Genomic DNA, 18092 nt, shown 5'->3' on the forward strand with positions numbered 1-18092 from the left:
CGTGGCAGCTCTGGGAGTGAAGCATCTCCCTTATGAGGAAAGACTGAGGGAGCTGGGTCTCTTTAGTTTGGAGGAGACTAAAGGGTGACCTTATTAGTGTTTATAAATATATAAAGGGGGAGTGTCACGAGGATGAGCCAGGCTCTTCTCAGTGGCAAACAATGGTAGGACAAGGGGTAATGGGTACAAGCTGGAACACAAGAGGTTCCACTTAAATTTGAGAAGAAACTTCTTCTCAGTGAGGGTGCCAGAGCCCTGGCACAGGCTGCCCAGAGAGGGTGTGGAGTCTCCTGCTCTGGAGACATTCAAACCCCACCTGGACGTGTTCCTGTGTGACCTGCTGTAGGTGATCCTGCTCTGGCAGGGGGGCTGGACTGGGTGATCTTTTGAGGTCCCTTCTATCCCCTAACAGTCTGTGATACTGTGATAACCCACATTTTCTATGCAACTACTTGCACAGATAATTTCTTGTCTCTGTCCTGTTACTCAGTTTCAGAACTAGCCTTGAAAATAGCTGGTTCAGCATTCAGTCCTCATCTTTGGTCAAATTGAGTCTGGTGGTGCTAACTTCTGGAATAACTACTAGTCCCTTTTTACCCATAAAACTTCCATGCCTTCACTTTTCGCAGTGAAAACATTGCAGAACAAAGGCTGCTGGTCAGAAAGGCTGCGGTTCATGTCACTGTTTTGTATCGGCCGTTGCAAGCGAAGAGCGCAGACGCGACAGAGCGCTGCGCAGGTTTCCAGCCTTACAAGATAGAGATGGGTTTGGTTTGTGAACGGGTTGGAAACGCCACGTTCTTCTTGCCTCATGGCAGCACTCAGTAAAGCCCTGGTTTTGTCCTGGGCAAGCTGTTTTATTATTTTTTTTTTTTTAATCCTGAAAATAGTTAGCCAGGTATTTTGACTTGTGCGTGTAGCTTGTAACTTCTCTGTCACGGGTGTGTTTTGTTCCACCTGTTCCTAAGGGGAATTTTTTTAGAATTGTTTTTCCCGAGTTTTGGGTTACACAGAGCGACGGCTTTTACTTTGTCTCTTTTTTAAGCTCGTTTAAGCGTGTGTAAGTACAACACATGAAGTGAGATGCCTGAGGCGCTCTTACATACTTAATCCCTAGTTTCAAAGTCTTGTGTTAATAGAAGCGTTTTTCTTAGATAAATGTCTTTTTGTTTCCTAAAAAAGTTGCAGAGCGAAGCAGTTTAGGTTCTTGGGAAAAATTCTGCTGCCATGTGATAAATATTTGTGGTACGGTCCTTTCTCATACAAGAACATTTTCATCTTTGTTTGTCTATGAATAACAAGTATATATTTTAAAAAATCTAATTCCTCTGCAGTTTTAACTCTTTCGTAATGCAGATTTGGCTCCTCCCTGGAGTCTCCACCAAGCAGAGGAGAGTACTTCAAAGAATAGCTCCATACATTTCTCCAAACTGTGTTTTTTGTATGGTTAAATTCTATTTCATGGGATCTTTTTGGTTTCTCTTTGCTTTAGCACCGAAGGCACCCGTGGCCCCCAGCCTCGCCCTGGCAGGCGCTGCGCCAGCGTGGACAAGGAAAGATCGGCCTCAGGCTCGAGAGCAGTTTGTCTTTGAAAAGCCAGCAGAGGTAAAAATTACATGGTAACTGGGAGAATCTCATCTTTTAGTAAACTTGAGATGATAAACGTTATCAGACTTTATAGTCTCCTGCTTAAAAACAAATTCACGGCTCAGCTGAGTTGAACTTTGGGCTTTTACCAAGCAGAATTTGCAGCGCTCTTTTTATGACAAGCAGAAAGTTACCGTCCCTCTGTTTAAGCTCAGACTTGTGTGTTCGTTATGTACTTGTTCATAACTAAATTTTTTTAGAGAGCCAAAAAAAAGTGTTGTCCTAAACATTCAGAACAATGCGGTGACCTAAGCATGGTTTGAGCCTTCAGCTGGGACATCTCTCACGACGTTTGCTTCGTGCCCTGCCAGCAGGTGAAGGAGATGGTGCTTTGCACAGCAGGAAGGTTGTTCCCTGCTTGAGAAGAAAAATAAAAATAAAAATCTTGAACGCTTCTTTCTGAGCCAGAAGTATTTGAAGGGCTGTCATCTTGGCTTGGAAGGATTGGAGGTGGTCTGGGAAGATTCTCTTTTCTTTTTTTTCTCTGTGCCAGAGCCCCGGTATCTATGTTGCGCTACATTTTGGCGCTCTTGCTTGCTCAGCCCCGTCCCTCCCTGCATCTCAGCGCTCTGCTGAGGTCAGAGAGGAGAAGCATAAATACCTGAGGCAAGCAGAATGATAACCCAAGTTCGATTAAACTCTGTGTGTGGTGTGTTTTTTTTGTTTTTCTTTTGTTTTAGCAAACCTCAGCTAGTTCAAGCCAGGGGAACATTTTAAAGTGTCACCTCCTTCTGAGTCTGGCGTGTGTTGGGTTTTGCTCATTCTCTGGGGCCTGGGATTTGTTCACCCCTCCTGCAGTTGCTCTAGATTTTTACTTCCAAAGGCAAGGATATGATTTTGGGAGGAGTTGCTGCTGGTAAATAGCAAGTATTGTAATAACCCAGATAATATAGAAATGTCCTTCAGGGGGCAGTTGCTTGTTAAAAAGCACCTGCAGCAGTAGCTGCATTTGAGAGTTTGTGGGGCATGGAGAGAGTGAGTGGCTTGCAACTGCCTAGAACTTGTCCAGAGCTGTGTTTTTGTCACTGACGTATCGGTCTGCGGCCGTAGAGAGTCAGTAGAGGTGACAGTTTTGTTTGACTAGAGCGTGCCAGGTACTTAAACATTTTAATATTCACCATGTGTTGTCTTGTTACCTTCCAGGTGGGGCGCAGAGTTCCTGAGGTGGGTGTGATCGAGTGAGTATACTCCTGGCTCCGCTGTCCTCCGTGCGCTTTTTCCTTCGTGCTGCTCAGTGAGAATGTGCTGAAAAAGGATTCCTTCTCCACTGCCACCTGCTGTGCCTTTAGAAGCAATTTCAGTAGATAAATATGGACTTTTCGACCTTTTTGTCCTGAACTGCCAGTCTAGGGCTCTGTAAACTAGTTTTTGTAGCTTTGCTGTAGTTGTGCGAGCTGGGTGTTACGGATCAATGGAACTGCAAGTGTGTCTCCTTTGTTTAGTAACCTACATTTTCCTAGAACAGCGCCAGTGTAAACTGTGCTGGAAATTACTTACCTACCCAGGAATACAGCTGGAACGGCAGCTCAGGCCCGGTTCATTTGAGGGTTCAGAAAAGTAGCTGCTAGTAAGTGTCATAGTGAGGCAAGATAGTCGTAGATGACTTAACGCTTCACACCGAAGTGGGGATCTTGGCAGATCGAAACTTGAGCACAAAGCGGGACGAGCTGTGGGTGGTGCGCAGTGAGGTTACAGGTTGTGAAAAATGTGAAAATGCTTCCATTTGGTTATCTTGGTAGAATTTTCTTACTCAGTGTGCCTGTCAATGCGAACATCGTGGTCAGGGTGCAGTCTTGTCTGGCTGTCTCCTTTAGATTCCTCGTGACGTCCCTCCTTTACTCATTTCCAGAGCGCTGGAACTGTGTATTGAGCCGTTGGTGAAATGCGAGTGAGAGGCAGGAAGCACACATAGAACCATTTGCTTCTGCAACACCCTGTCCTGCCTTGCTCCGACCACCTCCAAAATATTATTCCTTCCTATATTTTTTGTGCTCTTTTCCTTTCCCTAGTCCAAACTGACAGCAATTTTAGTCCATTACCATGAGGTAATTTCGCCTTTGTCCGTCTCATGGCTCTTTCCTTTCTCCCCCTTCAGCAAGCCGGGCGTGTACGAGCTCAGCAAAGCGCCGACCGGCGTTTCTCGGTGAGTGGATGAAACTTGTTTACGACGCGGTGGTGCTCGGCTTCCTCAAGTCTGGCCTCTGCAGAGTGGTTTGACTCTCCGGGGTGCACGTTGCCGTTCCCCTGTGTGCTCTGTGTAAAGTACTTCTGGAAATGCTTTGAGCTTTTTCATGAGCCAGAATAAGTCACTGCTTGAAATTTGGATCCCTGTTCCTGCGTTGGCAAGTGCGTGATGTCAACTACCAAAAACTTTAGCTGTAAATGAGACTCAGTTTAAATTAATCTAATAAAAGCACTGGACTTTAGGCAGATTTGGCAATTTAAGGGTTGTCCCTTTTGCTTACATGCTGTGCCTTAATTATTTCAGGACAGTTGAAAACATAAACCTTGTTCTGTGGTTTCTACTAACTAAAACGCATTTTACTTTACGTTGCAGGTTTAACCATGATATCAGTATTAATCCTTTTCTCCTGAATTTGATAGATGTTAGTAATAGTGGGAAAATGCCCACATAGTGACTTTTTGTGCGCTTCTTTCAAAGCTTGCGACTCGGATTCTTGTAAAGCTGCAAATAAGTTTTTATACCAATTTGAAAAATAACAGCTTTCACCGGCTAGAAAGAGAAAAGATAACAGCCCATTTATTCTGTCGCTTTCTGGAGTTTTCATAATACATTCCTGGGTTATACACATTTCTGGAAAGTTCATAATTGGATTTTGCCTCTCCTTTTAGTACAGTCACTATATATTCTTGGGAAGCATTGAATGCTTGTGAGATTAAACTCCTGCGAGCAGCATTCCCGCTCTGCAGCCTGCCACCGCGGCTGGAATTTCTGAATGCTGCTGTTAGCACAGTGGAAAACATAAAATGTACACGTGAAAACGTAAAAAAAAATGGCAGAGGTTAAATACTCTAGGATTCTTGCGCTTGGCAAAGACAGGACAGGAGGGCAGTAGTGATAAAGGGCTGTCAGATCCTGAGTGGCACAGGGAAGGCAAATAAAGGCAATTGTTTGCTTTGCTTTTGTTGCTTGTGCAATAATTAGGGCTGTCTTAATTTCTCAGATGTGAAGTTAACAACAAGCAGAGGGATGCCATTTTTCGCACAGCCTGTGGGACTCGTAGGATACTGTTGGTGTCATACCTTTATGTAGGTTTTAAAAAGCAATTAGACACGTCTGGGGATGGGAAGACTCATCAGGAGCTCCTGCTGTCTTCTGGGCTTTACTTGCTTTTGGCTGTGGACAGAAATGAGCTCCCGGTATTCCTATTGTATATTCCTTCCATCTTTTCTTTATCTTTTTCTTCCTCAGCATTCATTTGATTCCTGGCTTTATTGACTTGGAACAAGCAGACTGGATGTTTGAACAGCTCCTCCAGGACATACCCTGGGGTCAGCGAACTCACGTCAGACAGGGTAAGGAGTGCGCAGACCAACTTTTCTGGTCATTCCTAGCCCGTTTCCCTACCAAAATCCACGTGTTGGTTATCACTGGGTTTTATTTGACGTTTTAATGCTCCCTGACATTTCCTCCCACGTTTTCCGTGCGTATCTGAAGAGCACCTCTGCTTATTTTTCAGTCTTTATCACCATGTTTCTACTGCCAATGAAACAAGATCTTTCCGGATTAAAGTTACCTGTCTTAAAAATCTTGGATTTCTCTGTCATTGCCAGTTCTTTCTCCAACTCTTTTCTCTTTAGATTAAGCCTGTGTTCCATCCCTTCATACTGGCACCCAGTGATGCCACAAAAGCAACGTTCTTTGTGGTTTCTCTACCCCTCAATCTTTTTTGTGCTTGAAAATGTTGCTTTTCCCTTGGCTTTACTTATTATTTCCAATATACGAAGAGACTGCTATTCTGGCTTTGTTCACTAAGGGGCACCTGTTTGAGCTAAATTTCTCTTTCGGTTGGGAAGGGATGTAAGATACTACATCAGAGCAGGACTGGAAAATGTCCTCAACATCTCTGTTTGTTGGCCTGCAGGAATGGAGAATGTTACCTGTCAAGCATAAGAAATAGCTGCCACGATAGTCTTTCCAGGGGTTGGAAGTACTTTTCAGTTGACGTTCGCATTACACCACAGAGCATGCGTGTATTTGGCCAGATATTTCTTGTCTGGCCTTGCTGTGTTCTGCTTCTGTAACGTTCCGTCGATGCTGCAGTCCCTTCCACTTCCCAGAGGATAATGTCTTGCAACTTAGGCCAGCGTATCGGGCACTGGAAGCGGGGGAATATAACCTAAAACAATTAGAAATAAAATTTCAGTTTCATTTTGCTGCCTTTAACTTGTCCAGACCCTGCCCTGCGTGGCATTGCAGTGAGAAAACAGACGTGGTCTGGAGATTTTTGGCACGGTGATTTCTCTTGGAGAGACGGGCCTGCTTTTGAATAATCTCATTCCTTCACTTGAGGTCATTATGTATGGGTGAGGATTTCAAGGGCTTGCTTTTTTAAATTTAGGTTAGTGGGCAGTCCCTTCTTGATCAAGTTTCTCAGCGGAATCGCATCATCTTTCCACTGTCAAGTCCTGGAATAAGCTAACTGAGAAAGCCTTCATGTTTTTCTTTTTTTTTTTTTTCTTTTTAGAAGTATCTTTTGAAGAACCAAGGCTTACCTCCTGGTACGGGGAACTCCCTTACACGTACTCCAGGATAACAATGCAGCCAAACCCAAATGTACGTATATGCTGACCGTTTTCTTTTGTCATCATGCGCAGAGAAATCCTTTGTCGGAGACTGAGAGACAAAAATTCCCTCTAGCCTCTATTTTTTACCTATATATCAACATTTTGTTTGTGATCAGCAGCAGGTTCTAGTGGAATGTGGGAAGCTTCGTAAAGCAAGCATTACGAGTGGACTGATGGAGGGGAGCGTGATTTAGTTGCTAAATGTTGGCAGAAGAGAATTATCATGCTAAAACTGCTGTCCCAAGTCCCAGGACTTCTGCCAGAGGGAGCAAAGCTCAGGTTAGGGAGAAGCGGAAAAGATGTTATTTAACAAGACGAATTGTGAAGATTTTTGTAGTCTCAAAAATACATTCTACGTACATAGTTCAGAAATTCCAGAACCTGTGGAATTTGTGGTGGAAAAATAGGCATTTTTTTCCTTACTTTTTTTTGGTGAAATACTATTTTAAATGCATTTTTCTGGAAGCTGAATGGGCCACTGGCTTGTTTTTCTCATCCAAGAGGTGCAAGGCCCAAATCAGTCACCCATGCTGATCTTGTCTTCTATCCCTGAATAATTTTACTGAGAGAAAGAAACTCCAGCAGGGAGCGTGATGCCCTGCAAACATCTTTGCAAGCAGAGATGTCATTGGTGACACAGAAATGTTTCGACAAAATTACGCTGCTGCAGGTTTGACGAGGGGGTTTCCACTGAGTTGTGAAAACTCGTCACGTGGTGACATTTTTAGAAACTAATGCTTTTCTGGTAGGAATTGAAGGAATCCAGTCCTGATTGCCAAGAAGCACTTTCAGTAATTCTTGTGGGACTCTTCCATCGCTGCGTTGTATGTCCTGCACCTTCAGGCAGCCGGTAGCTTTTTTTGGGTGGTGTTACTGCTTTCCCTCCACGTCCCGTAGCTGCGAGCTGTGTTAGTGGATAATTAATTATTTGCATGATGCTTAGTCATTGACTTGGCTAGAAATACCCCTGCTGTTGAACAAGGTGGCGTGTCAAGCCTTTTGCAGCGTAGCCAAGAGGTTAAAAAGCCTTTAAATATGGGTAAGCATGGGAAGAGGAGGATGCAGCCTCTATTATTAGAGGTGGGTACTAGGGAAAAAAAAAAAACCTAAAAAAAAATCCTGCTGTCCATTCCTTCTTCTGCCAGCGGTGCACTAGGAGATGTGGAATCAGCTCTTTATCCTCTCTTGATCTGTGTTTCTGCTTATATAATAGGCAAAAATCCAGGCCTACACTGCCTTTTTCTTCTTTTCTTTTTTTTTTTTATATGTACTTACGTAGTATTTAAAAGCACTCTGACAGATGAAAGTCATGATGCAAGTTTATAACATTAAATAGTGATTCACTGGGCCGAGCTGTAATGGAATGTGTGGAGCTGCCGCGGGCTGCGGGCTCAGCGCGATGCTGGCAAAGGGGAAGGATGAAATTCAGGGCTTGTGACACTTCCTGACCGCTGAGAAGTTACAACGTCGAAGCCAAAGGCCTGAGAGGTGACGAGCTGGGCTTGACAAGCTGTCCTGACAGAGCGGGGCCACGGGGCCATGGCGTGCCAGAGTTAGGCCAGCGGTTGACACTTGTTCTGGATCAACCGAGAGCTTTTAGGGTCATTTAGGGTCATTCTGGCTGCACCCACTAGCAGTGCCCAAGTAACTCCGATCTGGTAGCAGCCCCCTGTGTTAACCTTCCCTGGCTTGGCCAGGAGGTTAAAAAAAACATGTTGTGTGCATGGGAGAAGTCACACAAAAATTGTTGTCTTGAGAACTCCCAACGCTTATCTGTGGTCAGTTTGAGCAGATTTTACTCATTCTCTCTCACTTTGTGGTTGGTTGGGGTGGCTGGCTGCGCCAGTAGGAAAGGCAGATTGGCTTCAGAGTTTTTGGAGATTACTTGATATCGAGTGATAGGTAGCAGAGGCATATTTTTCAGGAAGCTAAAAATAGGAGCAGAATCGTTCAGGGGCGCTTGTTCGCTTTTGAATTTGTGGGGAATTAAAGCACAATGTCTTTTGTTTCGTAGCAGGTTTCCCCTGGTGTCTTCTGTTACGTGCTGCTGGCCTGCTTTTGTTGTATTTACCCTCCTTCTGCCCTGCCCCTTCCAGTGGCATCCCCTGCTGAGCGTGCTGAAGGAGCGCGTCGAAGAGTTCGCTGGCTACACCTTCAACTCGCTTCTCTGCAACCTCTACCGGAACGAGAAGGACAGCGTAGACTGGCACAGCGACGACGAGCCCTCGCTGGGGAAAAATCCTGTCATCGCCTCGCTCAGCTTCGGTGCCACCCGGACCTTTGAGATGAGGAAGAAACCCTCCCCTGTGAGTGTTCGTGTTGCGTTGGGAGAGTCCTGTAGTTCGCGGTGCGTTTCGTATTTGTCCTCTATTTAGAGAACTTATTTCCTAAAAGCGTTTAAGAGGAGTTAAGGAAAGCACAACTCGTAAACTTCTGTGGAATAGGCGTAGGGATGAAGAAATCTATCACGTGGGAAGTGACACATTGAGGATGGGCACGCGGAGCGGTGCAGTGCTGCAGTGAAATGACAAAATGGGCACGCTTCTGCCCAAATAAGAGCCTTTTCTGTTGCTGACAATGAAATCGGTGATCGTGGAAAGGGCCTTTCACTGCGTAAATGAACCAAGGAGTTGATACCATTTTCTTAAACGCTGGCAAACATGGTGTAATGCATAGCGTATGTGAAATGAGGAGTATCGCAGTATGCTAGGGATTGGAAGGGACCTCAGAAATCATCTAGTCCAATCCCCCTGCCAGAGCAGGAACACCTACATGATGTTACACAGGAAGGCGTCCCGGAGGGGTTTGAATGTCTCCAGAGAAGGAGGCTCCACATCCTCCCTGGGCAGCCTGTGCCAGGGCTCTGTCACCCTCACTGAGAAGAGGGTTCTTCTCAAATTTAAGTGGAATCTCTTGTGTTCCAGCTTGATTCCATTACCCCTTGTCCTGTCATTGTTTGCCACCGAGAAGAGCCTGCCTCCATCCTCATCCCCCTTTATATATTCATCAACACTAATAAGGTCACCCCTTAGTCTTCCTCTTCTCCAAACTAAAGAGACCCAGCTCCTTCAGCCTTTCCTCATAAGGGAGGAAATCCCTTAATCATCTTAGTTGCTCTGCGCTGAACTCTCCACCAGTTCCCTGTCCTAGAGTAGCTCTGACCGCTCTCGGAAGTAAAAATGCTCATAATGATGTTTGCTTTTTGAAGTGACGAGTGCTCACATTGAGGGACAGCGAACGGAGGAGCTCATTTCTTTTCCGTGACTGCTGCACCCTACGTGACAGGCCGAGCAGAAATCTTTACTTTGATAAGGAAGCGCGTGTGGGACATCCTCTCAGGAGTTAGTTGGTGATTCAGTAGTGAATACCCTTTCTAGATAAAATACCATGCTTGAGAATGCTGTGCTTACAAGCCAACTGCCAAATCAAATTTTGCAGTTTCTCTTTATCCAAGTAAAGGAATTGCGCGTTCCTGTGTTGAGAAGACGGGCCTCATTTTTGAGTGTCCTGCTTCTCTGCACGTGTAGTCTTTGAGAACTTCGCGAAGAAGTTTGCTGTCCCCTTTTTTTGCTGTTGATGATGACTAAGTGACACGGAAAGCCAAGGTGGTGATTATCAGCCCCGTTACAAAACCGCGTGGTGGCGTACTGATGTCTGCCCATCGGGCATCACCTTGGGCCACCTAGTCCTCCACAGCAAAGGTCAGAATTTAAACCAGAAACCAAATAAATAACTTGTGGTTCCCAGTGCTTCTCTCATTTGTTAATTGTTTGTTGTCTGAAGTGAATTTAATCCCGGTCCCCGAGCGTGAGATCGCTGAACTGGTACGTTCTGTCGAGGGGCACAGCATGAGTAAGCGTCTTTGATGCTGCGATGATAACAAATTGTCGGCTGGAAAGCTCATTCCTCTGGGAAAAATGTAGATGGTGCTTGGATTCATTTCTGGAAGTGCATGTGTTCCCCTCCAGTGGATCGGAAGTGAAGCCACTTAGATTTCGGTATCAACTTCCCAGTTTGCCCTCTTAAAAAAATCAAACACAGTTCTTGAGGAAGATGTCTTTTTGTTCTGTTTTGTGTTTTCTGTTTCTGAGGTGCCGCCCCGTGCTTCAGGGAACTCGTGCTTACTAACGCTGCGGCACGCGTTGTGTATTCTTCACGTGTCCCCAAAGCCTGCAATTTTCTGAGAGCATCCTATGACACTCGGTGCTTTGCCAAGTGGAAGTGACGAGAGGCTTTGATGGAAATTACAACCTTTCACGCTGTACCGCCAGAGAAGTAATTTTCGTGCTCTGTTGTTAGGCAATGTTTGCTCTTTCCTTGAGGGAAAGTTGTAGATGTTTGGGGTTTGATCGTCATTTGGTTCAAAAGCAAGTTGCAGGAGAAGAAAAGGGATTCGAAGGAATGGTCATCACAGGCTCTACCTACTGGTATCGGTACGTCGAGTTTTCCAGAGTTAGTCTTCACTGAGGAGGGAAATAGAAAAAAAATCCTCTTCCTCCCCGTATTAAACTAATTTGAGGAGCGACATTCTGGTGTTTCAGATTCTAGAGTTTCAAAGGGCTTCGTTTCCCTCTGTTCTTGTAAGCACCTTTAAGTACTTTGGGGTGAAAGTCGTAATGAAAACGCGAGATGAGAAATACTACTGTAGCAGTTTGCTGTGGGTAAATGGCACTGGGGAAAAAAAAAATCAACAAAAAAAGTAACCTCCCTGTAGATATTTAAGAAACGTGTTGATCTGATGCTTAGGGACACGATTTAGTGGTGACCTGACATTGCCAGGTTAATGGTTGGACTCTGATCTTAAAAGTCTCTTCCAACTAATGAGATTCTGTGATTCTGTTTGTCCTTGGCAAAAAAGTTGTTTAGGTGTGAGTGATGGTGGTTTTTTCCCTGAAAAAATGTTCTAGGGCGAGGGGAAGGAAAGGCTCAGTCCTCTTTCTTTTTGGTGAGCGCTGTGCTGGATGAGTAAGTGTTCATCGTACAGGAGTGTTGAGGCACACACAGCCTCTCTGAATCTGCATCAGCAAGCATCCCTGATGGATAAGCGGAAGTAATTCTTACTCAGATTTCTGCCCGGTGCCTCTAAAAAAGCTACAAATACGTTTCAGGAGTGAATTTCCCACTGGAATCCAGGCGACTTTTCATGGAAATTAACAGGATGCCAGAAAGTGGTAAACCCGCTGGAGGTTTTCTTTTTAAGCATTCATTCTTCTAAACACTGCTGCCTTCTGTTTTATTCTGACCACTTGTGTGGTTGTAGCTGGTATTTTGCCTTTGCATTAAGCGTTTTCTCGGGTTTTTTGGTTGCCTGCTTGGTAGTTCAAAAGTCTGGAGTGATCGGCTTTCTTTTATTTTCTACGTCAAGTTCCGATAAATGAGTTAAACTTTTTCTTCCCTCCTTGTTCCCCCCCTACACACGTCGCTGTAGCTCCTGCCTACGGCGAAAAGCGAGAGACAAACGGTGACTTGGTTTATTTGGTGCCTTTGGTTTAGAGCTGTGATTCACACACACTTCACGCACAATCTATCGGTTTAGTCAGCGAGCCCTCTCGTGCTTGCCCGCGGCGTAAGTGCTGTGACCCTCCTCCCGGTCTCCACACCGCCTTGAGGCCCCTTGTCCCCGCTCGTACGTGGCTTAATCGCCCCAGTGGAGAGGAACTGATTTCAGATGAGTCTTTCCGATACGGTGCCGGCTTGGCTGATGAGTTTTTTTCTGGAAGCTGAGTGTGAAACGTTAGTTCAAGGGGAGTACTTAACGTCCCCCTCGGCTCACACATCCCACCAGGAGATGCTCTGGCTTGTGGGAAGGACCAGTTGGGGGTCGTTGCCCGAGGAACCAGCCATCAGGATGCAGCTCTTCGTCTGTAACCAAGGCAACAGGGATGCTGGCGTGGTTAGATAATAAGCAGGGTGTTCATGGCGTTCTCGGAACGAGCCTTCGGATGGGTCTGTCCTTTGAACAAGACGCTACGACGCGGTCCTTTCCTTCTGCTAGAACAGCTCCTGAAGGACAGAAGTTAAAGATCTCCCGGTACGTTTGAAAACAGCAGCAGAATAACCCTTGGTGCCCTGGCTTTTTGAGCCACCTCGCTTGCGGTCTGCTGGGTCAGCTGCAGAAAGGAGTTCAAAGACGGTCCTACGTAGGCAAGCAAGTGGATTGTGTGAGGAAAGGGCAACGTAACTGCTCCTCGATCTTACTGGATCCGTCAAGAAAAGAGGATTTTGTCAGAGGTAGTGGGAAAAAACAGGTAGAAATGCAGAAGCGTTGTGAGGTGAGACCACTTTGTGGTGGAGGAGAGTGTTTCCACAGCTGGTTGGTGGGAGGAGTAAGCTGGAAAAGAGGGATAAGGGTGAGATGGAAGCCTGAAAAACACAGGATGAGAGGTTTTGTAAGGATAATTCTCTTGGTAATAGGTAAAGTGAAAAATTAGAAACCAGTATTCGCCGTGAAGGCTGTCGACTTCAGCCTTTAAAAATAATTTTGCATCTTTTGCACGTATAACTCCATTCTTCTGCAGGATATTTCCTTTTCCTTAAGATGCTTCCACGCTATCCAGAACCCGGTTCCTACTACTGTCTCAAGAAACGTGCCTGAGACTTAAGAAACAAACTTAGGTGATTTATACAAATTCATACTAGATCTTTTCTCTTTCTTGCCTTTTTAAATTTTAGACCATTTTAAGAAGAAAACAAACAAAACCCCAAGACCTTGATGAAGTCCAGGATCACTTACAGGTTTTGCATTCACAGCTTCCCATGCACTCATGCTGAGCTTCCCTCACTTACTAACTATAGTTACTTGAATTAAGCATAAAATAAAAGGTTTAGCCGGGCTGCAGTTTTAGACAGTGTAAATCTTGGATTGCAACTCAAGAGTATGAAAATTCTAATATACTGAGAAGCAGAATGGTTGCTTTACTAGACCTGTTCTTGGAAGCAGCGGGTTTTGTAATATGTGCACAGAGTTACAAAGTGACCGTGTAAAAGTTACCTGATGCATTTATGTCTCGTGTTTTTAAAAAGTCTTTTCCTCCTTACATGTCAAGAATAACTTCCCGTCATAAACTTCTTGATCTCTGAAACTCAATCTCACTGGCTCTGCAAAACTTAAAAATCTTCTTTTGAAGTGAAACGAAGCTCAGAGGTGCCTCGTTTAAAACACAAAGCAACCGCTGCTTTTAAATACTGACTGTGCTAAGCCAAAAAGGATGTTTTCTCCGAAGTCATTTATCTTAGAAGAACTCCTTTTTAATCAAGATGAGCAAGAGATAAAAATAAGCCTGCTGTTGTCCATCCACAAAGCAAAATGATGTAATCCTGTGAAACAGCAAACAGCCATGCCCTGGTATTTCTCTGCTTTTCATCAGCAGTCGTGTTCATAATACCTGGGTTTGAACTTTTTTCCTTATTTCCTCTGAAGTTTAAGGAAGTGCCCAATCCTCCAGCAACGGTGCGAGTTAATAGTCGCCTCCATCAAGTGATGCTTCATGTTACGGGGAATCGATTTGATCCCAACCAAGCTCTTTGGCATTTTAGAGGTTTTGCAGTCTTTCTGGCTGCGTCTTTTTTTTGTACACTCCCGCTTGTTTTGAGTATCGAACTTTAAGTCCAGGACATAGTTTTCCCAGCAGCTGATATTTTACCTCGTTACTTTGAGCTTTTCAGCAAGCCACCGACTTTTAAAGAAGACAGACTTGGGCTGCTGCACGATTGAGCTTTGGGAAAGCTAGTTAAGATTTTTGAAAATGTGAGGTTTTGTAGAAGGAACAAAATGTCTTGGCTAAGAGCCGTTGGGTCTTTTTAACGACTTTCAAAAGACACCATCTGCCTTTTTATGACCCGTTTTCTTCTAACTGTCGGGTCTGTTTGTTTTCCTGAATAACTCTCAAGTCCAGCCGATTCCTGGAGATCCTGGAACGTTTCTTCCTGTTTCAGAGAGGTGGGACTTTGGTCGGTGTGAGGGAGCTGTACCTGCACCTCAAGCTGGGTTAAATCTTACTGTGAAAATTCCATTTCCCCCCATCTCAGCTGTCCTATAGTTTCCAGCTTCTTTGCCATCTGCTTCTGGTAGTGACCCCTCATCTCTTTTCTTTTTAGGTGACATTTTATTTTACGTGACAGGTGCCACTCTTGTTTTGCTTAGTCCGGAGTAACTGCTGCCTTCCTCCGAAATAATTGAGCCTCCTGATTTTAGGAGTCAACCAACCATTGTAAGAAACTGGAAGAGAAGATATTGCCCAACTAATTTAAAAAAACAAACCCAACATGTGAAGCTGTTGAAGATGTATGATCCCTTACGGGAACGCCACCATGCTTTAGAAGCTCAGACCTGTCCTAATGAGTTTTTTCTCATCTCTTTGTACTAATTGTGTATTTCTGGCATTTCTTTGGAGGACAAGTAAGTGATTTGGTGAGCTCTTCAGAAAAAAGCTGGTATCTCTCTGCTTCTAGAGGCAGTGGTGCAGTAACAAATACATGTTCAGGCTATTTACTTGCTCTGTGCAGCGTTCTCAGAGCAAGGTTAATCCAGTGTAGAGACTGAGAACCTGTCATTTTTTTTTTTTCCCCAGCGGAGAACATTTTTAATCAACTTTATTCTTTGAATCTGTTTATGGCTTTCTGTAACTTAAAAACAAAAGGCCCTGAGTCCCCTCCTTTCTACACTAGTGGAAGAATTTCTCTAACTCCCCCTCACTCCAAAATAATCCCTGTATTGTGCAGGTGGCTTCCTCTCTGAATTCCTCATTTCAGAGTGTTGCTTCCCACTCTGCCTAAACGGCAAAGTTGGCGGTAGAGCTCTATAAAAGGCAAAATCCACGCTGCCAACGTTAATGAAAGAATCCAAGTGCTAACATCAAGTAGGCAAGATGTGAAGTGGAAGCCGTTTGAGGTTTAAGACAAGTTGTTTTACAAGGTGCTATAGGAAAAGGAGATTTTTATTTTTTTTTAATAGAAGTTCTTCACCTAGCAGACAGTACTATACCAAGAAGTAACATCCAAAAAAAGACAAATTCAGCATAGAGGGATTCTTGATGAAGCAGTTAACTGTTGGAATCCACGTGTGGAATGTCTCCGCACGGAACTGTTTCTTTCAGCACTGGTTGTTCCCAGAAGGTTTGCAGCCTCGCTCCAGAATTCTGCACGAGGTGCAGGAACTTGTTGGACCTTACCCGTTGTTGTACAGGCAGTGGGATGAAATGCCTTCTTTCAGCCCTAAAATCCTGAACTCTGTATGAAATACGGTAACAGAGAGGTTTAGTTTGACTGCTCGGTCTTGTAAGAGCTTCCTTTTCCTCCTCTCCCCTCGCAGCTTTTTAAGCTCTGCTGCAGAGAGCTGCCTTTCTGTCGGACGTGTGTGCCCGTTTCTTCAGTGCCTGATGTTTCTTTTCAGGAAGAGAACGGAGACTACACTTACGTGCAAAGACTGAGGATCCCGCTGGATCACGGGACTCTGCTGGTGATGGAAGGAGCGACCCAAGAGGATTGGCAGGTAAGAACTCCTTGACATTGTAAAGGTGCGGGACACTTCCCTGCCAGCAACGCAGTTGTTTCCCGGCGCGTTAATACCACTTCCTGCCTCTAAATTTCAAAGCACCCACAGTAACAATGAGTTTTCTTTCAAGTGAGTGGTGTAGTAGGAATAAACTCTGATGTTCCAGCATTATAGTTCAGCAGTGAAGTTTGCAGCCTGCAGCCAAAAGAGCAATATCAATTTAGGGATTTGGAAGACAAAAAAAGTTGCATCTTAATTTAACAAGTGTTCAGGAATCTACAAAGACTTTGTGTTTTCAGTGAGCAGTCAAAATGTGCTGCTTTTTTTTTTTTTTCTCCAAATGTTTAGCAATGTTAATTTTCTGTGATGGTTTTTTATTAAGGTTTTTCACGTTGTTTGATTACCTGTATTTTAAATACACAAGCTCATGCTTCTGGTCTGTCTCTTTTTTTTGTCTTTTTTTTTCTCTCTAATGCCATTTACAGCATCGAGTGCCTAAGGAATATCATTCTAGAGATGCACGGATAAACTTGACCTTCAGGATCATTTATCCAGAACCTGACGGAGTTTGGAAGTGAAGAGGAACTTTGAACGTTGTTGGATACGAACCCACAGCGAATCCAGAGCCTGGATTGCTGCAGATTTTAACGGAAGCCATACAGAGTCCTGTGAAATATCTGAGGGAGGGAAAAGAAACAATATTATGAACATTTTTTTTCATTTGTAGGTTGCAAGACAAAGGCAAAAAAGAGAGACACCATAGCCACGAGCCTTACCAGCCAGGTCAGAGCTGCCCGTGGCTTGAGGATTAACAGTCTTCCTCCGTCCCTGCTGGCTTAAAGGTGTTACCTCCGTGTCATAGGCTGGAAAGGAGATGAAAAGCATCCCTTTCAGAATTTGCTAATCAATTCTTGTCGTCTTTTTTTTGGTTGTTTTCTTTTTTTAGCGTGACTTAGTCGTGTCTTCCCAGTCTTCCCTTTCTGCCTGATGCAGATATTCTCTGCCTGGTGCCCCAGTAACATCGTTAAGCCAGCGAGCGTCCCTCTGCAGTGCAAGAAGAGAAAACGGTGTTTAGAAAACCCCGATCTTTTCTTAGCCAGCATTTGCTCTAGGTCAAAATTCTTACCTGATGAGAGCAGTCAGTTTATTAATACTCGATTATGCCTATGTTTTAATGTTATTAATAACCTAAAGGACAGGGTGGTGAGCCATTTCAATCCCTGTGCTCTCAAGTTGGGCAGAATAATTTTCTGTAGAAAGAAAAAAGGCTCCAGGAGCAGTTTTTCTACCTGAACCACCATGGAGCTGTTGAGAATGCTTCCTCTGCTGAACTGAACGTTGCTAGAAAACTTAGAAAACTTTATCTAATCATGCCTTTCCTTCCATCCCAGTCTGTATAAAAACATGTCTTTGGAGCCTGTTTAATGTTGATTCCTTGCATTTGAATCGAAGAGCTGGGCTTCGAGGTGTGCCTCCTGAGAATTCACGCTGAAAGAGGCAGATGCTTACTTTCACGTTCGTTTTCTTTGCGTGCCTGAAGCCTTGGGCCCATCCCTGTGCCTGCGCCCCGGTTTGGGAGCCCTCACAGAGCTTTTTTCTTTACCCAAGGGGCACTGCGAATTCCTGTGGGAATTCTGACGAGGCGACGCTTCAGCCTTTATCAGCTGGCACAAGCTCCGTTTATTTACCTTGCTTTACGAGCAGTCGTGCTGCAGGAGAGAATCGGAGACGGAAACTTCTAAATCCCCAAACCTCAGCCTGGGGAAACTGCAGCTCGTTTGAATTTGTAACTGATGGTGGGGCCCCGCTGGCTGATGTTGCTGCTGAAAACCAGCTCTTTCCACTTCCTCGGTTTGCATTTATAACGTTAGCAAATTGTGCTTTGTTCTTTTCCTTTGATCTGGGAGAAGAGCAAGGTTTCCTCCCCAACAATAAAGCGATTTGCAAGAGGGATTCTGTATCCCACCCAGCTCTCGTGGGGCGATACCCTTTTACTGCTGGCGTCTGCTCTCTTTCCGTGTGTCGACGGTGCTGCCGCTTCCATCCAAATCCAGTTGACGGTGGGGAGGAGGCACGTGGAGCCGGTCCTCCCGCTGTCCCGAGTGCCCTGGCTGCGCGCAGGGAACAGTTGGCAGAGAGGTCA

The 18092-nt window shown here is 44.8% G+C and overlaps 1 protein-coding gene across 1 annotated transcript; it reads left to right on the forward strand.

Moving 5' to 3' along the window:
- Nucleotides 1-1492: 1492 nt before the first annotated feature.
- ALKBH3 (alkB, alkylation repair homolog 3 (E. coli)) lies at nucleotides 1493-16527 on the forward strand (the record flags this gene model as incomplete). The annotated part of the gene is made up of 8 exons (XM_009870512.1): nucleotides 1493-1605; nucleotides 2791-2825; nucleotides 3743-3790; nucleotides 5081-5184; nucleotides 6357-6445; nucleotides 8553-8762; nucleotides 15848-15946; nucleotides 16435-16527. Coding segments are annotated over 8 exons (791 nt in total), but the record flags the coding sequence as incomplete, so codon positions are not given.
- Between the last annotated feature and the right edge of the window lie 1565 nt (nucleotides 16528-18092).

This window comes from Apaloderma vittatum, unplaced genomic scaffold (genome assembly GCF_000703405.1).
Source record: "Apaloderma vittatum isolate BGI_N311 unplaced genomic scaffold, ASM70340v1 scaffold21295, whole genome shotgun sequence".
Taxonomy (NCBI): domain Eukaryota; kingdom Metazoa; phylum Chordata; class Aves; order Trogoniformes; family Trogonidae; genus Apaloderma; species Apaloderma vittatum.